The 21,279-nt window shown below is 41.9% G+C and overlaps 1 protein-coding gene across 1 annotated transcript in view; it reads right to left on the reverse strand.

Moving 5' to 3' along the window:
- The window catches only part of ARHGAP32 (Rho GTPase activating protein 32), a 165,331-nt gene that overhangs the window by 26,588 nt on the left and 117,464 nt on the right, over positions 1–21,279 (reverse strand). Inside the window, 1 exon segment of the mRNA XM_084868239.1 lies at positions 10,352–10,433. Coding sequence (XP_084724365.1) covers positions 10,352–10,433 — 82 coding nt within the window.

A 21,279-nucleotide genomic window follows, 5' to 3' on the forward strand; every position in this document is an offset into this window, starting at 1 on the left:
AAAACTCAAGATAGACCATTTAAAATGCTACTGTTTTATGTATATTAAGTATATTAGGCTTAGCACTTTTAAAATTATGTATTTTTCCCCATGAAAACTTAAAATAGTAGTAAGGAGCCCTATTATAATTATTTTACACACATACACTATTTCCAGGACTTAGTGCATAAGTGTACTATCTCCTTTAATTGTAAAGCCACTTGCAACTGTTGTTCATGCCATACAATACGGCTACTGTTCATTTCATTGATTTGCTAGGAAGACCTTAGTGAACAATATAATGGTCATTTCTAATATTATTTCTATACTAGAGGCTGGGTGCCTCAGCCTGGCCTGCCCCCTCCCTCACAGTCTGGGAGCCCTCAGGGGCAGAAGGTGAGCCAAGCGATCAGGGTAAGGTGACGGCCCCATCATACCTCTGCTGCTGCCACTGCCGGCAGTGCAAGCCTTGGCTGACCCTGGGCGGCTGGGGAGCCACCACAGGAGTCTTGCCTGCACCTCAGCCAACCTTGCTTGCCTGAGCCTCAGTCAGTGGGGGATGCAAGAGGACTCGAGGCCCCGGTGGAGCTGAGGGGACTCTGGTGGCAGGCATGCAGAGCAGCCATCTCCCTTCCCCACATTGTGTGCGCCACCATCTTGTGATGGTGCGAGGGCCAATTTGCATATTACCTCTTTATTATATAGGATAGATGCGATATATTTTATAGAGGTTAATTTGTGAACTAGGTTTAAGAATTCACTCTAGGAAAAGGGGAAAAAAAAAAAAGTAAATATTATCTATGTAGGTTCTGACTTTGGAAAACTTGCATCCCACCTGGGCAATGCTCAAATCCCCAGAACCCTCCTGCCTCTCGGAGAGCTGCTGCGTGTGGTCTCTGTTTCAGAGCAGGAATGCAGTAGCTTCAGGCTTGGATGCCATCTCTCCACACCTCCTCAAGATGTCCAAGAAAATCTTTAGGAACATTTGAGTGTTAAATCTTGATATGCGGCTGAAGTTATTGTGGAAGAAAGTACATAATCGTTTTTATCACTGTTTTATAAGCAGCTTTGGAGGAGAAGAGACGCCCCATTCTCCCAGTGCGTAACAGCTGCACGCGACTATGGGGACTTGTCTCTGGGGCCAGCCCAGGGATGAAGTCTGGAATGGGGACGGCTGTAACAGCTCTGCTATCTGCACATTCCATCCTCAGAGGGAGGACACCAGGTATTTGAGAAATGTCATGAACACCGAATGCTATACTAAAAATAACATGGACAGTAATGGCTCTTGGCTCCTGGTTGAAAAACTAGGAAGCTACTAACAATCGCATTAATCAAATCGGCTTCCACTTACTCACAAGAGAGAAAATGAGGTATTTTCAAAGCCCTTAAAAACAACAACAAAAAGCACACATATATTTTTATTGATTTCAGAGAGGAAAGGAAAGGGAGAAGGAGATAGAAACATCAATGATGAGAGAGAATAATTGATTGGCTGCCTCCTTGCAGCTCCTACACTTGGCAAGAATCGAACTGTGACCTCCTGGTTCATAGTTCTACCTACACTCAACCACTGAGCCGCACCGGCTGGGCTGAAGCCTTTGCTAAGGGGTGAGAGCAGAGATCCACAACACAAATCTGTAGTAAGTTTTAGAGAAGACCTTTCAGACACAGAAATAAGAACCATTCACCTCGAAAAAGAGAAGCAGAACGGGAGCAACTAATTGCTTCTTTAGATCGGTGGTCGGCAACTCATTAGTCAACAGAGCCACAGTTTGCGGACCACTGCTTTAGATTATCTGCCACCACTCCTATGTGGCCAGACACGCTGATGGCTAACTAAAATATTTGGGTATTGGAATGAAAATGGATCTTTCTTCCCCTCACTTAAGGATGAAACGAAAGCATATCATGCTGCAGCTCTCCCTAGAGGACACAGAGTGATACATGAGAGAGGACATGCTATATTAGACTTTAGGAGTCTCTGTTCCCTGGGCAAACCGGTCACAGGTTAAAACACCCTTGTTATTTACATAATACATTTGCTTTCAAGGCGCTACACATTTCCGTAATAAATATCAAAGAAGGTTCAGCTGAAACCGGTTTGGCTCAGGGGATAGAGCGTCAGCCTGTGGACTGAAAAGTCCCAGGTTCGATTCTAGTCAAGGGCATGTACCTTGGTTGCTGGCACATCCCCAGTAGCAGGTGTGCAAGAGGCAGCTGATGTATGATTCTCTCTCATCGATGTTTCTAACTCTCTATCCCTCTCTCTTCCTCTCTGTAAAAAGTCAATAAAAATATATTTTTAAAAAAAAAAAAAAAAAAGAAAAGAAGAAGGTTCAGAGTTAGCATGAGTGCTTTTTTAGGGAGATGTAAAGAAGCTATGCATTTTCTTTGGTAAAACTGATATTGATTTTTATTTTAAACATTTAAAATAATAAGGGGTTGGTGTTGTTCCTTAACTTTATAAAAAGAGCAAATTTAAAAAAAAAATTTGACGTGGTGACTGTACCACCTCAGTTATATAAGACTGACTAAATAGCACTTCTAAATGCAGAACAAAGATTTGCATTTGAGCAGAGGCGAGTGGGAGGAGACAAGATGTGGGTATGAATCCCGAAACTCAGATCCCAGCACAAGGAGGATGAATATGATGTAGGCTCTGAAAGTAACTCTGCCAAGGATTTTTAAATAATCCGAGTTCCTATTTTTCTAAGACGAACTAGCACCATTTGACAAAAGTTTAAAAACTAGTACGTCCGCAGGAAGACATGTATTTATATGTTTCCTCTTTTAAAATTTTAAATACAATAACTATACCGTCTTGGGACTTCGGTAGCATCAAAGGTAAGAGGACTATCCAAAGTACTATGTGAATTTCTAGATGTCTGAAAACTTTGGTCCTTAGGCTTAACAGTGTGAAAACTCTCTTGTCTGGAAATTTTTTAAAAATAAATCTTTATTGCTCAGATTATTACAATTGTTTCTCCCCCCCTCCCATAGCTCCCTTCCACCCCACCCTCTGCCCTTACCTCCCGCCCCCCACATTGTCCTCATCCATAGGTGTACGATTTTAATTCAGTCTCTTCCTGCACCCCTCATACCCCTTCTCCCCTGATAATTATCAATCCACTCCCTTTCTTTGCCCCTGATACTATTATATTCACCAATTTTAAAAGTTAGACTAAAACAGAGTCATATTCACTCTGATGTCACACACTCTCGCACTTGGTTAAGCTATGGAGTTTGGTGCAGAGCGCTGCTATGTACGTGGTTTCTGTTTGCTTCTAAGGTTGGGTTTTTTCCTTTTCTTTTTTCTTTCAGGAGCTGGAGGGAAACGTTTCTATATTCGAGAGCATTGAACTGATGATGAAGACTATCAAAAGCAAACGTCTTGGAATTTCCCCTATGAAAGACCTCACCTTTGGCTTAGGGAACAAGGACACGGGCTTCTGTCTGACAGACCTGAGGGTTCGAATCCTCTCCAACAGCTTCCCAATCTCCAAGATATTGAGCAAATAACCTAGTTAAGTCTCTCTCAGCTCCCTCAAATACACAGTGAGAATGACAATCATAATACACATCCCTCAGGGTTACTAGGATGCTTTCGTGAAATGACATACATGCCCAGCGCTCACTCAGTATGTGTGGATCCACAGGGGTGATGTTGATGACTGCAGTGTTTCTCCACCTTTGCACTGAGAACCTGTAGGATCCTGCATGGCGCAGAGCCAACCAGAACCTGAGGCTTTGCAAACCAGGCGCCATGGGCCCTGGGTGCAGCTCCCCAGTCAGGGCTGGGACCTTCAGAAAGGCGCACACACAGTCACTTCCCAGCCCTCCTCCTGTCATGCTCTTACATGTAAACTGAGCCTCAGAAATCTCCGACTTCTGCCCTCTTCCACTGAGTTCCTTATGAAGTATTACTACACACACGGTAGATACTGTAAAAACGTTCTGGTCTCAAACCACGAACAGGAGCTACACGCATAGGGGATTTTTAAAGTCGAAAGTGAAAAAGAGCTCTAATGTTTGAAATCCCCTCGTTTACAGTTTTGAACATTCAAATATTGGTGTTATTTAAACAGTAGAACTTTCCTGGCGGGGGTAATTGGGGGGTTGCTCAAATTCTTAACAGGGTTAGCTGACCTGGGGTTCAGAGAAAACTCTGGTGTCCCTGCTGTGTTCACGAAAGGGCTAAAGAAGGTCCAAGGAGTCACGGACTGCCACCCCAGGGGCAGAAGGTCCCTGCAGGAAGACACAGACTCGCACAGGTATTGTATGGCCCGGGCCGGCGAGCCTCACTAGTGCCAACGAGGAAAAAAACCCACAGCGCTGGAGGTAGAAGGACAGGAGGGCGACTACCTCATGCTGATCTGAGCAGCCTCTGCCCAGTCCTTCTCAGTAAACCCTGTGTGCTGCCTCTGGTACACTAACCCACAGGGAAAAGATTTAAATGCAATGTAGACTGGGGGCTTAGGAAGCACAGGCTCTCTTCATCATAAAAACGTTCATGCCTTCACTTAAGGTCTGGAAAACATTAAGGAAGAAGCTGGTTTCAAAGAGAAAAAATGGGTAAATGCCCGACTAGGGAAGAGATGCATTGCCCAGTACGTATGTGATACAACCTAATTCCAATAATAATAATAATAATAATAATAATAATAATAATCCCTCTACCATCATTAAGGCTCAACTATTCCATTTCTGGACACTCCAAGCACTAACCAACCATTCACTTAAAAGCAGCCAAGGACACACATGCCCAAAGAAAATGCAAAACCAGTCACCGTGAAGCATTCCGGATTCTGTCGGAGGGAACCTCTGAGTACCCAGTTGAGGGAGCCTTACCTTCTGCTGTGGCTCAGGTCTGAGGATCAATACCTAAGGCTATTCCAAATGGCTGCACTCAGCAGGGGATCCGCCGGCACCGGCAAGCAGCAGCTCTGCAGTCCGTGCAGATCGCCTGCTCAGACCTTCCCAAGTCCAAGCTCTCAGGCTCCCACTCGCTCTGTCTCCAGGGCCCCCATCCGCAGCTTTTAGCTCCTAGCAAGCCTCGCCCACTGTGTGGGGGGTGAGAGCTCCTGCCTGCAGGGCTTAATCCTCCCTTCTCGGCGGGTCCTGCGCCTCAGCCTCCCCCAAGCGCCCCGCCCCGCACTCCCACTGGCAAAACAGGCTGCACCGGCCCAGCCCAGGCCCAGCCCCACCCCAGCCCTCGGCTTCGCCAGGTGAACTTCCTGCTCCGGAACCCCCAGCAGAACTTGTTGTTCGCTGTTGTTTTTACTCTTTGCAAAGCTACCCTTGGGCTGGGAGAAGTGGATCCAGGGAGCAGGATGGCACTGCAAGCCCCAATAAGTAAGAGAAGCTATGGATGGTGCAGGAAGTATGGCCAGTAAAAGGCTCACTCCTTCCATGGTAGCAGTGGGCTAAGAAAGCATACCCTTCCATATCTCTGCTGATAAGAAGCTGCAGCTGTTGTTCTAATAACACGTTTTTAAAAAAGTGTCCATTCTGAATGCCTCTGTGTGAAAAACCCCGACAGACAGCCATCTCTTGAGCATCTATTAGAGGGTATAATATAAGTTGCTTGTTTGTGTTTCCCCCCCCCGCCCCAGAATTGAAAATCTAGAATTAAACAAATTTTCCTGAGTGTGGCCTCCTCCTTTACACACTGACCAACTGTTAAAGCTGTACCTTGACTTATGTAAATACTTAAGAGAGAGTCAATATTTATACGAGGCACTGGACTGTTAACCCTGTTCGAATTGTTGGAAGAAATAAACGAATTGGGAGAGATGGACATCTTTTCTGTTCCAAAATGACTTTTTTACTAACACCAAGGTAAATCCACATCGAGGAACGTTGTTTTTAACAGACACAGGAGCGTTACACGGTGCACATTCTTTATAAAAAGCTTCATTACAACCCTAGGAAGCAGATTCCAGCATCCCAAACCAGAGGGATCCAGCCCCTACCGGGCCTCACAGGTAGGAGCTGTCTGACTCAAGATCCTTAGGACCCTGCCCAAGTCTTCCCCTACAGACCAGGCTTCCTCTTACCTTCCCCTCCGCATACAGCTTTGAATACTAATTGTTTATAAATGGTAGGGCAGCGGGGAGGGGGGGGGGGGGACAACAACAGTGAATGGATGTGATTTTAAAATATGAAAGGCCCATAGAGAACTCTACTATGCAGCAGGAACAAAGAAAACATGTTAACTCTAACCAGTGCAGAGGCTGTGGAGCTTCCCACTTTACTGGTGTAGGAAATGGGGCTCTTAGGTTTATTCAGAATGGAGGACTCAAAACCACCCTTCTTTCGTGGACATTTAAATGAAAAGCACCCCTCCTCCCACCCTTTTCTTGGTCAAGGGATGGGAGGCCAGGGCAAGGGAAAAGAAAATCGAAAGCTGAAGAAAAGGCAGGAAGAAGAAGGGGGTGGGGACAGCCATGCAGTAGAAAAGCTATCCTGGGAACACTTAGCACAACGCATAATCCCCTCCTGTAACCCAACATACAAACACGGGGTGGGATAAACCTCCTCCACAGCGGTCTGCAGAATTACTTAGTAACAGGAACTTGAACTTGAAGCCCAAAAGGCTGCACTCTCTCCGCCACCTGGAAATGCGGGGTAAGAAAAATGAGTGTGCAAAGCTGGTGACTCTGGAGTGAGGTCTGTGATCTAGCTCACCAGGATTTGGACAATGCCGGCTTTCCGGTTTTGGTACTGCCCTATAGAGTTGTGTGAGATGTGACAACCGGGAGAAGTTGAGTGTTTTGAGTGTATGGGACCTCTGGGCTGCTCTGACAACTTCCTCTGAGACTATAATTAGCTCAACAACATAAGAAGCTAAAATATATATGGCGCACTGAGAGGCATTCTGCTCTGTCACTGAATAGATGCTGATGGCACAGGCGAGGTCACTTGTTACGTTTCTCTCATTGTTAGCAGACTGTGTGGGTCCTGTGAAGGACTGTGTAACTTCCGCCACCACAGAACAGGCTCAGGCTCCGTGACTTTGAACTCTCCCTGCTTATGGCGCTTCATGGTGTGATTACACATGGAGACCAGGCTTCCTCATCCGAGTTTGTCTGTGAGACTCGTCCATGCTTCAGAGAAGTCTACTGAGCAAGCAGGCCTTTATTTACCCGCTCCTCCGCGGACATACCTTTGAGTTTTTCTAGTTTTTTGACAATTAGGAATAAGGTTGCCGTGAACGTTCTATACAGACCTAAGAGTGTATATAAAGAATGCTTGTCCCACCAGCGGGATATGAGAATTCCCACTGACTTATATCCTTACCAACTTTGGGTGTTGCTACTCTGAAATGTTAGCCATCCTGGTGGGTGTGTGCATGAGGCAATAAGGTTTTAACTTGCATTGCCCTGGAGATGAACAGTGTTGAACATCTTATCACATGCTTAGTGAGCATTTGGGACATTTGCTGTGAAGTACCTGTGTAAGTTTTCAGTCATTTAAAAAAAAATATCAGTGTATCTGTCTTCTTATTTGCTTCTTTCCACAGCCTGGTTGCCTCACTTTTTTCAGATACATGCACTGCCAGTATGTTTCCACTTTGTGATTTGCCTTCCTCACTATATATACTTTTTTAGATATATTTTATTGATTTTTTACAGAGAGGAAGGGAGAAGGGATAGAGAGCTAGAAATATCGATGAGAGAGAAACATCGACCAGCTGCCTCTTGCACACCCCCTACTGGGGGTGTGCCTGCAACCAATATACATGCCTTGACTGGAATCGAACCTGGGACCTTTCAGTCCGCAGACCGATGCTCTATCCATTGAGCCAAACCGGTTTCGGCGCCTTCCTCGCTATCTTATAGCATATTAAGACAGTGTTCTGAACTTTAATTTTCATTACTAAGCTTTTTAATTATGTCTGACTTAAGATCATGAAAATATGGCATGAGGATAGTCTACTGCATTACTTTTCAGTAGTTTTATCTTTCATATGCAGATGTATAATTCTCCTGGAAAGGGTTTTCTGTATGGGGTTAAATAAGAACCAGATCTGTCCAGGTGACCTAACACCATTTACTGAAATGACTGCCTTTTTGACAACGCAGGGCAATGCCACTTCTATTATAAATCAAGGATCTGTGTACACATGTTCGTTTCTGTTCTGTTCCACTGATCTAACCGTCAATCCTTATGTCAACACCAGTATCTTAATTAGGGAAGCTTTAACAATAAATCTTGGTATCAAGTATAGTAAGTTTCCCACTTTCTTGTTCTTCCAAATGGTCTGGAGTATTTCTGGTTCTGCATTTCCATTTACATTTTAGAATCAGTTTTCAATTTCCACAAAAATCTCAACTCAAAGCTTGGGACATTTATCAGCCACTCCGCCCTCCTGGGCTCTGAGCTCCAATTTCTGTTCCCCCAGCAATGACTCTCTCTACTCTACCAGCAGATACAGGAAAGAAAGTTTCCACCTCCTAGCCTCACACTCCACCAGATTTCCTTCTGCTTAACCTTACTCAGTACCTGCTTACTGCCTTATTCATTCTCAAATGCTTCAAAGAGAGAACTTTATTTTGGTCCAAATTTGCTAACTCTTCTCAAGGAAGGTTTGTCTAAATTCCCTAGCCATTCATTTTTAGAAGTTCATATGTCAAGAGTAAGCTTTGCTTTTATTCTGTCTTCACCTTTTCTCCTCCACTGTCCTCACTCTCTCCTTCCCTTTCCCGACTCCTCGTTCTTTCTTTGTGGAGGAAAAGGTAAATAATATCAGAAGATGGGAGAATTCATCTTTGGAGACTATAAAAAAAAGACCCAATGTTGATCCTAGAAATGAAATGACTGAGATGAGAATGTAAGAACTTATTAGGTGCCTTGAGAGATGCCTACACAGAGGACAGAGTCCGTGAACTCTAAGACAGGTCACTAGAAAGTACCCAAACCTGAAAGAGAGGATGTGTGAGTCAATATCAAAGAACAAAACTGAGCACTGACGTGTAAACGAAAAGGGAGACAGAGAAATGCACAAAAGAAATAAATGAAGAGATAATAGTTGAGAGCATGAAGAATTTGAAGAAAGAAATCAATAAGCTCAGTAAAGTCCAAACAGGACACGGTGACCCATTAATTTTACTTTTATGTCCACGAATAATTTAACATTGGGGAACGTTAAAAATTGCTCCAAAGGGAAACTGTTTCCTATCGCCCTTGTTGTGTGGTGATATAGGGAGCTTTGCATTTCAGTATCAAACTATAGCTCCATCTCTCAGATCTGGCATCCAGCAGGGACAGATGGCGATGGTAAAAATAAACTGCAGGCAAAGACTGTTTTAAAGTGTGAAACAAGCCTGAGGCTGGCAGAACTCACATCGTCCTTTACAAAATGTATCAAGAAGGTACATTTTCCCAGGACAACCCTGGATGTTGCTCTCAGAAGAGAAGACATGAGCTTCTGAAGGGGTGCTGTCAGTATGTGTCATTACTGATTTTAGAATTAACAATGCCTTACGAATCTATTCATAGACACCCGTTTCCCAGAAACACCAATAACTGATTAACTCGCTCACGTTTTAAAAGCTTCTGGATGCTATCACAATTAGAAATGTCACTTTCTCATTCAAAACACAAGAAAGTCTTTGATTGGTACAGTTTAATACCAATATTAAACTAATATTTAAAAACTCAATTTACAGTATGTCTCTGAAGCAAAAATGATCAAAGATGAGGCTTCATAGCTAAGAAAGTTAAGCTTGTAGAGCAAAACTGTGTAAAATAGTGTACAAGAAATCACTATAAATTTGTGATGTTAAATTGTAAGAACTTCAAAGCATTGACCACACTGTCACATTAAAACGTTCCAGACTAGATACTCTATAGAATTTGGCAAGATAATATCACCCCAAAAAACCCAAAAAATTGGTATTGCTTTAATTATTTGTAAAACAATTCCACATATTTATATTGCACTATACACATGCTATATAAGATATGCTGTTTAAAATAGTTTTGGAATTCACAAGCACTGATAAACTATACATCCCCTTCATCTGTTAAGTTTTAGCTAATCATTCTATTTCCATGCCCGTTCTTTGAAAGTATTTTTCTTTAATCATTCTATTCATGAAGAAACTATATTTCTACTATGTAATTGTAAAAACAAATAATGACAAAGCTTAGTGGAGCAAACAGTTCTTTAAAGTTGTCTACAAGTTTGAATGCACATAAATCTTGGTGAAATGACCAATAGAGAAATTAAAAATCTCTGAAAATCAAAGCCACATAAAATTAAAGAATGCATACTAAGTCGATGAATACAAAGTCTTGCAAAACAAGCTCCGTGTTTGACTAAAAGAGAGAGCCTGTATCTTTAAGCAGCTGGTGAAATACTCACCTGGTTTTGGCACTGAGTTGGTCACTGACTGGGGGACTTTCTGATTAATTAACTCCACACAGTGTCCAGGGAAGAGTCCCACCTGAGAAAAGCAGCAAAGAGATGGTTCTAAACCAGAGAGCAGAGCAGTGTGTGACCAGCGCCAATTCAATTCCCATAATGACTCCACAGTCCCTCCCCACAGACCCTATTATATTCTAAGACTAGATAACAGATGATACCAATTACACAAACAAATAATGAAACAATCTGTTGCTATGAGTATAGAGCTGTGTGTTTCAACTGTCGAAATAGCTAAGTCGGAACTTTTAATTTTCCACACTTTTTTACACCCATTAAAATATTGAGTCTGATACTAACCTATGCAAATATTATTTATCATGTTTACTTCTCAATAACTTACTCTGCTGGCATTTCAATCTAGTTGTGTTACTATCTCTACTATGAATTTTTCTATTTATTATCTTCCCTATGATTTTATGGAAACCTACGCGAAGCCACGTTCAAACGTTTTGTACATTTTCTCTTCATTCTTTCAAAAATTTCATGGAGAAAAAAAAAAAAGACAAAACAAAAATAAATGGGTTAAACAACTGCTCATTTAAAATCCTGGTTCTTACTGTCATTGAAGAGCTAGTGGTACGTGGATAAGTGGGAAAGCAAGAGAGAGGAAAGAGCCAATCTCCACAGGGGTGGCAGAATCTGAGAAACACACCACTGCGACCTGGTAGAATTACTCATGGCAGAGGTCAAATCCTAAGACGATCAAATCCTGGGAAAATGCTGAGCACCAAGTCACCCAGAGAGACTGTACAGTGCAGCCAACAGAATGACTACAGAGAGAAACAGCCTGGAAACGAGAGAAGAAAAAAAAAAGGCAATCTTTCCCCATGTTTATTGATGTTTCCTTCGAGAGGAATATAACCGAGCTGCCACGCAGCAGATGTGAAGGCTGGAACATGAAAATCACATCACTCTGCACATCGCTCTGCTGACAGACTCTGGGGAGGCATGCAATGGTCTCCCGAGACCGTGACTCATCCTGGAGCCGCAGCATTCCCATCTGTGTAGGATTTTTCTCACGCACTCGTTTGACGCATTACCGTTTCAATTTCTGGATCAATACTTTATGGTTGTCCTTAAAATTATAAAGATGTAACCAGCTATCATGAGCAGAAAGGGGGTTATTAGCAATTACCAGTTTGGTCTGAGAGATCTGAATTGGGGATTATTTGTTTTATTCTATATCACATTTTTTTGAACTTCCTATTGAACTCAACAAGCAGAAATTCTTCCAAGCCTGGTTAGAAGCAGATAAGAATCAACGTGACAGATCCTTCCCGTTCTCTCTTACACAAATCAGTTATTGCGAGAAGGCATGTGATATAACAGTTAACAAGCACAGCCTCAAGAGGAGCACACAAGGGGTCAGCTCCTGGTCTGCCGCTTACTCCACCAGGTGTGTGACAAAGCCTTTCTGGTTTAGTTTACTCATCTAAGCATCATGATAGCACCGAGTTCGTACAGGATGTTATAAAGATTAAAAGGGTCAGTGTAAGGAAAATACACACAGTAAGCATCCGCTAACAGTTACCCATTATTCTCAGGGTGTTGGGTGCGAGAAGACCTAGAGGGTTCCAGCTCCTTCCATAGATTGTGGTCAGCAAACAGTGGATCGCAAGCCACATGCGGCTCTTTGGCCCCTTGAGTGTGGCTCTTCCATAAAACACCACGGCCTGGGTGAGTCTATGTTGAAGAAGTGGCGTTAGAAGAAGTTTAAGTTTATAAAATGTGGCTCCCCAAAGAAATGTCAATCGTTGTACTGTTGATATTTGGCTCTTTGGACTAATGAGTTTGCCGACCACTGTCTTAGAGGAATAGGGCACATAATACCACCTTTTACATGTGTGTATCAAGTGTCCTCACTATCAAATATTTCCATAGAAGCCTAATTCATGTCCATTTATGAACATTTCTGCAATCTGCTATGGAGAAAAGACCAGGCTCTAAATTAGCTCACACATTCGCTAAGACGCTGTGATCTGGAGCAAATGTCTGTTTCACTTTCTTACTCATTTGTAAAAGTCGGGATAATATTAGATAATTGTGTGAAAGCAGCTAGCCCAGTTTCTGAATTCAAGGCAGCCAAGGGGAAAAAGACAGTAACCTACAAAAGAAAGCTACCAATCAAAAGACATAGAGTAGCAGAATAGATTTTTCAAAAATTAACAAAAAATAACCAGAATCCAACTACACGCTGCCTTCAGGAGAGACCCTTCTCAGCTACAAAAGCAACATAAGCTCAATGTGAATGGGTGGAAGATGATGCTCCAAGCAAATGGTATCCAGAGTAAAGAAGATGCAGTCACATATATGCCAAACAAAGTAGATTTCATGACCAAAAAAGGGAAAAGAGACAAATATGGACAAGTTATAATGACAAAGGGGACAATCCATCAAGAAGACATAACATTTACTAATATATAAGCACCTGCCCTAGCCAGTTTGGCTCAGTGGTTAGACTGTCAGTTTACAAATAGAAGGGTTCTCTCTATCTCTCTGTCTCTCCCCCTTCCACTCTCTCTAAAAATCAACGGAGCCCAGTTGGCATGACTCAGTGATTGAAGGTCACAGTTAATTCCCATTCAGGGCATATGCTTGGGTTGTGAGCTTGATCCCCAGTGTGGGGCATGCAGGAGGCAGCCAATCAATGATTCTCAGCATCGATGTTTCTCTCTCTCTCTCTCTCCCTCTCTTTCTTTCTGAAATCAATAAAAATATATCTTTTAAAAATCAATGGAAAAATATCCTGGGGTGAGGATTAACAAAACACAACAACAAATATATATATATATATTGCAACTTCAAAGCATGAAAATATCTAAAGCAATTATTAATAGACCTAAAGGGAGAGATCATTAATGAATAGATCATCCAGACAGAGTCCAAATGGAAACACTGACACAGAGCAGTTGGACTGAGTAGATGTATTAGACATTTCCATCCAAAACAACAGAACGCACATTCTTCTCAAGTGCACATGGGACATTCTCAAGGACAGACCATATGTTGGGACAGAAGACAAATGTAATAAATTTCAGAAGACTAAAATCATAACAAGCATCCAGCGTGATCAAAACGGTATGAAACTAGAAACCAACTACAGGAAGGAAGCTGAAAAAAATCACAAACGTGGAGATTAAACAACATGCTACGGAACAACTACTGGGTCAAAGAAGAAGTAAAGGAAAAACTCAAAAGATACATAGAGCCAATGAAAATGAAAATAAGACATACTGTAATTCTTGGGATGCAGCAAAAGCAGTACTAGAAGGAATTTATAGCAATACGGGCCTACTTCAAGAAACCAGGGCATACACAAATAAAAACCCAACATTACACCTTAAGGAGGTAGAAAAAGAACAAACCCCATCACTGGCCGGTATAGGTCAGTGGTTGGAGCGTCGGCCAGTGGACCAAAGGGGAAATGTTTAACAACAGGCTCTTCAGGGAGAAAGGCCTTGATTTGTGGAATTTGCTGTGTTTACAGCGTAAACACTCCCACCTTTGCTGGTTGGGAGCTGCCAGCCTAACACAACTGGATGCAGAGTTGGGAAGAGAGGCAGGACAGCCTGATGTGCAGCATTTTTACCATTTCATGCACGAGGCGGAAGTAATCAACACAGATACCAGGCAAGTAGCTAGCATGTCTTTAGTGTATGCTCTCTTTGTGTTTAATAATAACTCATTTACCTGTAAATTTATGTGCTTTAATGTTTAATAATGGCTAGGTTTGATAACTGTCCTACAAAATTCCTAAAAACCACACTGCTGGCTCCAGCTCACCACTACTCTATTCTACTCTCAGGTCCTGTGCCTGCCCTGGAAATAGGCTCCCAGCAGCTTGACAAGAATCAGTGCTAGGAGAACAAGGAAGGAACTAAAGGAAACAGGCCAAGTCCTGATTCTTCTCATCTTTGACCTGGAGGATACGCTCACATTAGAAAGAATGCAGGTTCCGCTACAAAAAAATGAAGGCACCATAAACCATTTTGGTACAACCTAGAGCAATGGTCAGCAAACTCATTAGTCTACAGAGCCAAATATCAACAGTACAACGATTGAAATTTCTTTTGAGAACCACATTTTTTTTAACTTAAACTATACAGGTAGGTACATTGTTAGCTTAATTAGGGTACTCCTAAGCTGGCCTTTGCTAAAAACTCAAGGGGCCAAAGAGCCGCATGTGTCTCGAGAGCCACAGTTTGCAGACCACTGACCTAGAGGAAGTGTTGGATACGAAGCTACTGCAATAAAATAAGCCTAGGACCTCAGTGGGAAGGTAGAGAGATGGCTGTGTAAGGAGGAAGCCTAAGCCTCACTGTGGGCTGTCACCGAGCAACATCTAAAAAGGAATTTCAACATCGCAATGTGCTTATCGCTAACTTTGTCAGGAATTCCTGCCTTCATGGTTTATTTATTTAGTTTATAGCTAGTGAAACTTTAGGGCTGTTAGCATCACAAAATATTTTTTTTTAATTAAGCTTAGTCATGTACTGCTCTTGCTTCTAGGGACATGCAGGCATTTTCACCAGTGGAAACCATTTGGCCTCAGAGTTTCCAAGTTCCTCATTTTCTGAGGACAGCTTCCTACCTGGCCAGGTCTCTAATGTTCACATTCCATAATGAGTGAAGTTCAAGTTCAGAGACTTCCCAATCCCTGCCTTCCTGAACTCCCCCCACCCACGGTGCCCATCTCCCTTCGGATCTCTTTGCTCTTATAGCCAGGATGAACCCTGTGATAGTACCCTTCATTTCCTTGTAATATTAACCTTCTGCCAAACCAATCCAGCAAAGCAAAAATGGAGTCAACTACAGATGGCACGCCTCTCTATAGCTGGAGAAAAATCATATCACTGAGGAGATTCAAACAGAAACACATTCATAGTCTCTCACCTGGACATGCCGGTTATGTCTCCCCACTTCCCAGACTTTCTCAGAGAACCCCTGCTCTTTAGGGTCTCCACCCAGTCTTGATCAAACCACAATTGAGGAATCAATCAGTCTGTCTCTTAAGATTTGTAACTAAATCGGAATTTAAAATATATATATATATATTTTTATTGACTTCAGAGAGGAAAAGAAAGGGAGAGAGATAGAAACATCAATGATGAGAGAGAATCATTGATTGGCTGCCTCCTATGCACCTCCTACTGGTGGATTGAGCCCACAACCTGGACATGTGCCCTTGACCAGAATCAAACCTAAGATCCTTCAGTCCACAGGTTGACACTCTATCCACTGAGCCAAACCAGCTAGGGCACCAAGTCAGAATTTTTAGTCATCTCCATTGAGTTGTTAAAATATATATAATATATATATGTGTGTGTGTGTGTGTGTGTGTGTGTGTGTGTGTGTGTATACATACATATATATATGTTGTTATAATATATATATTAGCCATCTCCATTGAGTCGTTATAATATATATATATATATATATATATATATATATATATATATATATTTTTTTTTTTTTTTTAAGAGGATGAGGCCAAGAAGCAATAGCTGCTATGAAGCAAAATGTAGAAGCAAATTCCCTCAGTTCCTTACTTCCCAGTTTCTGGTTCCATTTGCTTATGGCCTAATCATTGTTGCACTGGGCTTTTTAAAGTCCTATTTATACCTCCCCTGCTCTTCACTCCCCCACTCACACCCCCAAAATACCACATTACTGCTGGTTTCTTTGCCTGATTTATACTTCTCTAAACCTGAAATGCCAGCTCCCTAATTTCCACTCTTGGAAACATTACTCTTGCAATAGAACATACAGACTTGAGATTCAGAAACAAGGTCAGGGATCAGGATATAAATTTGGGAGTTGGGCGTATAGATGGTATTTTAAGCTAAGGGAGTGAATAAGACAGTCTAGGACAAGGAAGGTAGAATGAGAAGGCAGTCCAACCCTAAACTTTCAAGTCCAGTAGAGGAGGATGCGATGCAAAAGAAGACTGAGGAGACAGGACTCTAAGAGGGTGGTGTCATGTCCATCAAGAGAAGGATGTGTCAGGAAAAGATTAATCAAATACTGATGAGAATTTAAGAGGAGTAATGAAATGTTATTTCTGCATGAAGCCAAACAGAGGCCACTTGATGCAAGAGAAGAAAACACTCTCTTGATATTGTAGCTGTACTCTGAAAGCATAATAATTTGGACACTCAGAATTCATGCACCAAGCCTCAGAATTCATGCATAGGTAGGGTCCAGCCAGGCTGGCCAGGGGGAGGGGACATGGGCGGTTGGCTGGTCTGCCTGCTAGTCTAACTCCTGGTCAGGGGGACAATTTGCATATTAGCCTTTTATTATATAGGATATACACTGAGCGGCCAGATTATTATATATTCAGAGATCCTAATAATCTGGCCCCTCAGTGTTTAATAAGTCTTCAATTAGGGTTTGTTTAGTTCTCCAACTATTTCTTCTTTTTAAGATCTATTTTGGTTGTTCTATTCTAGTCCTTTGCATTGCATATAAATTGTTTCATCTGCTTATCAATTTCTACAAAAGAAGTTTGCTGAGATTTTAACTGGGATCAATTTAGGGAGAAATTACACCTAAGCAATATAAAAATGTCCAACACACACACAGGGCGAAACTCTCCATTTATTGGATACTAGAGGCCAAATGCATGAAATTTGTGCAAGAGTAGGCCTTCCTTACCCCAGCTGTTGGCACTGGCTTCCCTCGGTACTGGCTTCCCTCTGGCACCCATGACCCAGCTCATAGCCCTGGCTTCGTCTGGAAAGTCACTGGGTCTAATTAGCATATTACACTTTTTAAAATATATATTTTATTGATTTTTTACAGAGAGGAAGAGAGAGGGACAGAGAGTTAGAAACATCGATGAGAGAGAATCATCGATCAGCTGCCTCCTGCACACCTCCCACTGGGAATGTGCCCACAACCATTGTACATGCCCTTGACTGGAATCGAACCCAGGACTTTACAGTCCGCAGGCTGACGCTCTATCCCTAAGCCAAGCCGGTCTCGGCAGCATATTACACTTTTATGGTTATAGATTCTTTAACTTCTCGCAGGAATGTTGTAGTTTTCAGTAAACAGATCTTTCGTTTCTTTTTTCAGATACATCCCTAAGTATTTCATATTTTAATGCTATTATATATGAGTTTTATTATATTTTCTGACTGACATTAATGCTGATAATCTATAACAAGATTCTCACACAGTTGTCCCGGTATTTATATTTTAACTATATATTGTGTATTTTAAATACATAAATTACTTTCCTTTTTTCTTCGTTGTATTATATGTGAAAAATTAAGCTGACTTTTTTGAAACTGTGTTTGTAGGTAGTTATTTCATTTGTACATTTATGTCATTTGTACATCTCACTTCAGAATCTTAAAGAAGGAGTTTAGAAAATATTTAGCATAACAAAAGCATTATAAAAGTTAAGATGAGTTTAAGAATTATTGCTCTGAGCCATTTAGTAAATAGTTTTCATGAAAGGAAATGTTAAGCATCATTTGGTAGGACACATTCTGATGCTATAAATTAGCAAAAAGCTATCATGGAACAAAGTTATATCTATGGCAGCTGCTAATGGCTCCACTAAGAAAAATAAAACCAGCCACAAGAAATAATAGAAGAAAGTAACTTAAGAAAATGTGCATATTTTTGTGACTCAAGGAGGGAAAAATACAAATTGGAACTCCCCAACCTTGTGTTCTGGCCCTGGCAATACCACTACCTAATGTCTTTGTGAATCAGCACAATGTATCCAAATTCCTTTAGCTCTGGAATTCTATAATTTTTAAATGACAGTGTAGGCCCAGATGATCCACTATCTTCTTCTTCACTACAGAAACCCATGACTCACACAAGTAGACAAGGAGAAGCCACAACTGGCTCTTCAATTTACTTCTATGACCTGTTCTTTGCCCAGAATCCCTAGGTTTCTAAGGCTCTGACACCAAACAGCAGGGTAACTCTGGTGAGTTGTTTAACCCTTGTCTGCTTCTGTTCTCTCATCAGTAAAACAGAGATAATCATGGTACCTCTCTCGGAGTTGTGAGAACTAAAGTCTAAAACACTTAGAACAGCTCACCCGAGAATTGCCCCGCAAGTGTTACGAGTCACTTCTATTCGTAGTGTCACACACCTCCTCTCCCCTTGAAATTATATAACATTACAGATGAAAATTTACAGTACCCGAATCCCCGTCAATGAACTGGAAATATTCTGCTCTATTTAATTCTGAGTAATGAAAAGTGCAGCTCTGGATTCCGCACGTACAGATGATGGGCTTTATATAAATAACAAGGCAAATAGGCCTTCTTCCCTTCAACTACCGCAAATGGGCAAGGTTTCCGAATATCTCCATGTCGCCTAATGAATACTTTTCTGAAAATAAATTATTGGAAACCACATTGAACTCCTGAGATAAGAAAAATCTTATTGTCCAAGAATTGCTTCTCTGAGACTTGTCCACAAAAGCACTTACAGGACAGCTTGCTGTAACTGCGAAATAAAATAAATAGCTGGTCCTTGACCACCCGGTGGAGAACCAGGGGAACACGAGCGGTGTGAAAAATCTGCCCATCTCTCAACGAAATGTATCCCCTAGGTGAGCCTCCCAAATGTGTTGTGAGAAGAAGTTTCTGGGGGAGAAGAGAACATTGGCTAAACTGTGCTTGATTTCTTGCTTGAGCTGGGCACAGGATACACGGCCGGGGGCTAGCTCAGGGGTTCTCACATTTTGCCCTTCAGCTGAGGAACCTGATAAAATTCAGATTCTGTTCCCCACCCCCCAGATTCTGATTAGGAATATCTAGCTGTAGCATGGTTCTCAGCTCTTTCTGATGATGCTTGTGGCTCCCAAAGAAAAGAGACAAACCAAGACATCAGCGTGGTACACCTGTGTGATGCCCTTAACCTACCGAAAGAAGGCTTCCCACTTCCAACAGGAGTCTATAGAAAGCCACAACAGCCGATGCCATTTAGTAAAAAAAAAAAAGAAAAAAAAGAAAAAAGAAAAGTGTATTTTTTGGCTAAAGTACATTCTATGATTAAATACCTCGGAAAACAAAAAGATTCAATACTCCTTATGAGACAAAAAAAAAAAAAAAAAAAAAAAAAAAGAACAGATTTCAGAATTTCAAATTACTATAGTGAATATAACACTTCCTACTCCCAGAGTTTAAGAAAAGACAGGGAGTCATGGTATAATTTAAACACAGGGATGAACTAATCCTTCTTTTCCCACTGCTAAATGATGACTTAGGCCCGTGGTCGGCAAACTGCGGCTCTGGAGCCGCATGTGGCTCTTTGGCCCCTTGAATGTGGCTCTTCCACAAAATACCACAGCCTGGGCGAGTCTGTTTTGAAGAAGTGGCTTTAGAAGAAGTTTAAGTTTAAAAATTTGGCTCTCAAATGAAATTTCAATCGTTGTACTGTTGATATTTGGCACTGTTGACTAATGAGTTTGCAGACCACTGGCTTAGGCTAAAGCAACACTCAGACTAGAACTTGGCAAATGCCAATCTCTACCAAGCACAGGCTGACTCGGAGTTCACCGATAGCAAAGAGTTAGCGCCGAGTCTAGGAGACTGGACTGAGGAACACCTAGACCAGAATCCCATCCCACAACCACTGAGACAGACTTGAGGGGATTAGGTCCTGAGGGTTTTATATTTTAACATGTTCTCCTGGTGATTCTTAAATACACTGCAGTTTGAGAATCTGGAGAAGGGAGAACGGAGAGAAGCATTGGCAATGGAAGGATGAAGATGGCAGTAAAGCATCTTTAGTATATTAATTAGTCAGTGCTTTTCCTTGGACCGACTTATTTGCAAACTAAAATGACAATGCAACGCCACTACCCAGCTTTTAGGATGGCTAAAATCCAAAACCACGGGCAGCTATCAAATGCTGGGGAGAAAGCCTAGCAGCAGCATCGCTATGGAGATGACAAGGTGGTACAACCATGCTGAAAGACAGCTGGGTAATCAGAGGCTTCGCATAGGACCCAGCAATGCACATTGAGTCTTTGCCAGATCTAATGCACTCCTGGGGATTCATCCAACAGAGCTGAAAACTTATATCCACACAAAATCCTGCACATGGGTGTTTGCAGTTAGAACAGAGTTACTCATAATTGCCCCAAACTGGAAGAAACCAAGAAGTCCTTTAATAATAAACTCTGGCACATCCATTACAGTGAATATTAGACAGTGATTTAAAAACAAGAGAGAGAGATAGACCATCAAGTCCTAGCTAGTGTGGCTCAGTTGGTTAGAGCATCGTACCAGTACATTGAAAGGTGGTGGGTTCAATTGCCAGTCAGGGCACATTGAGGTTGTGGGCTCTATTCTCAGTCAGGGCATGTGCCAGGCTGCGGGTGTAATCCCTGGTCCAGGAGCGTGTGATGTTCCTCTCTCACATCGTTGTTTCCCTCTCTCTCTCTTAAGTCAATCAATTGATCATATTTTAAAAAGAGATTGGCAAACCATAAAAAGATATGAAAAAAGCTTAAATTCCTTTTTGCTAGGTTTGAAAAAGCAACATACTGTAGAATTCCAACCACACGATGTTTTACAAAAGGCAAAGCCATGCAGACAGTAACTGACCAGTGGTTTTCAGGGTCAGGAGGAGAGTAAGTGGCACATAGGGCATTGTGTTCAGTGAAACATAAAGCAAGATGTCAGTAACAGAAAAAACTGTGTACGTGTGGTATTATATGACACTGGGTACTATCTACTCGATTACTGTGTAAATTTGTACTAAATCTAAGGTCTATTATTTGTTTTGTAAAATGATAGTAAAATAAAGTCACAACACAGCGACGGTATGGCATCAGTTGCCACACCTAGTCATGCCCTGACAGGAGGCCTGGAAGGAAATAAGCA

This window comes from Pipistrellus hanaki (assembly GCF_964339955.1).
Source record: "Pipistrellus hanaki genome assembly, chromosome: 19".
Taxonomy (NCBI): domain Eukaryota; kingdom Metazoa; phylum Chordata; class Mammalia; order Chiroptera; family Vespertilionidae; genus Pipistrellus; species Pipistrellus hanaki.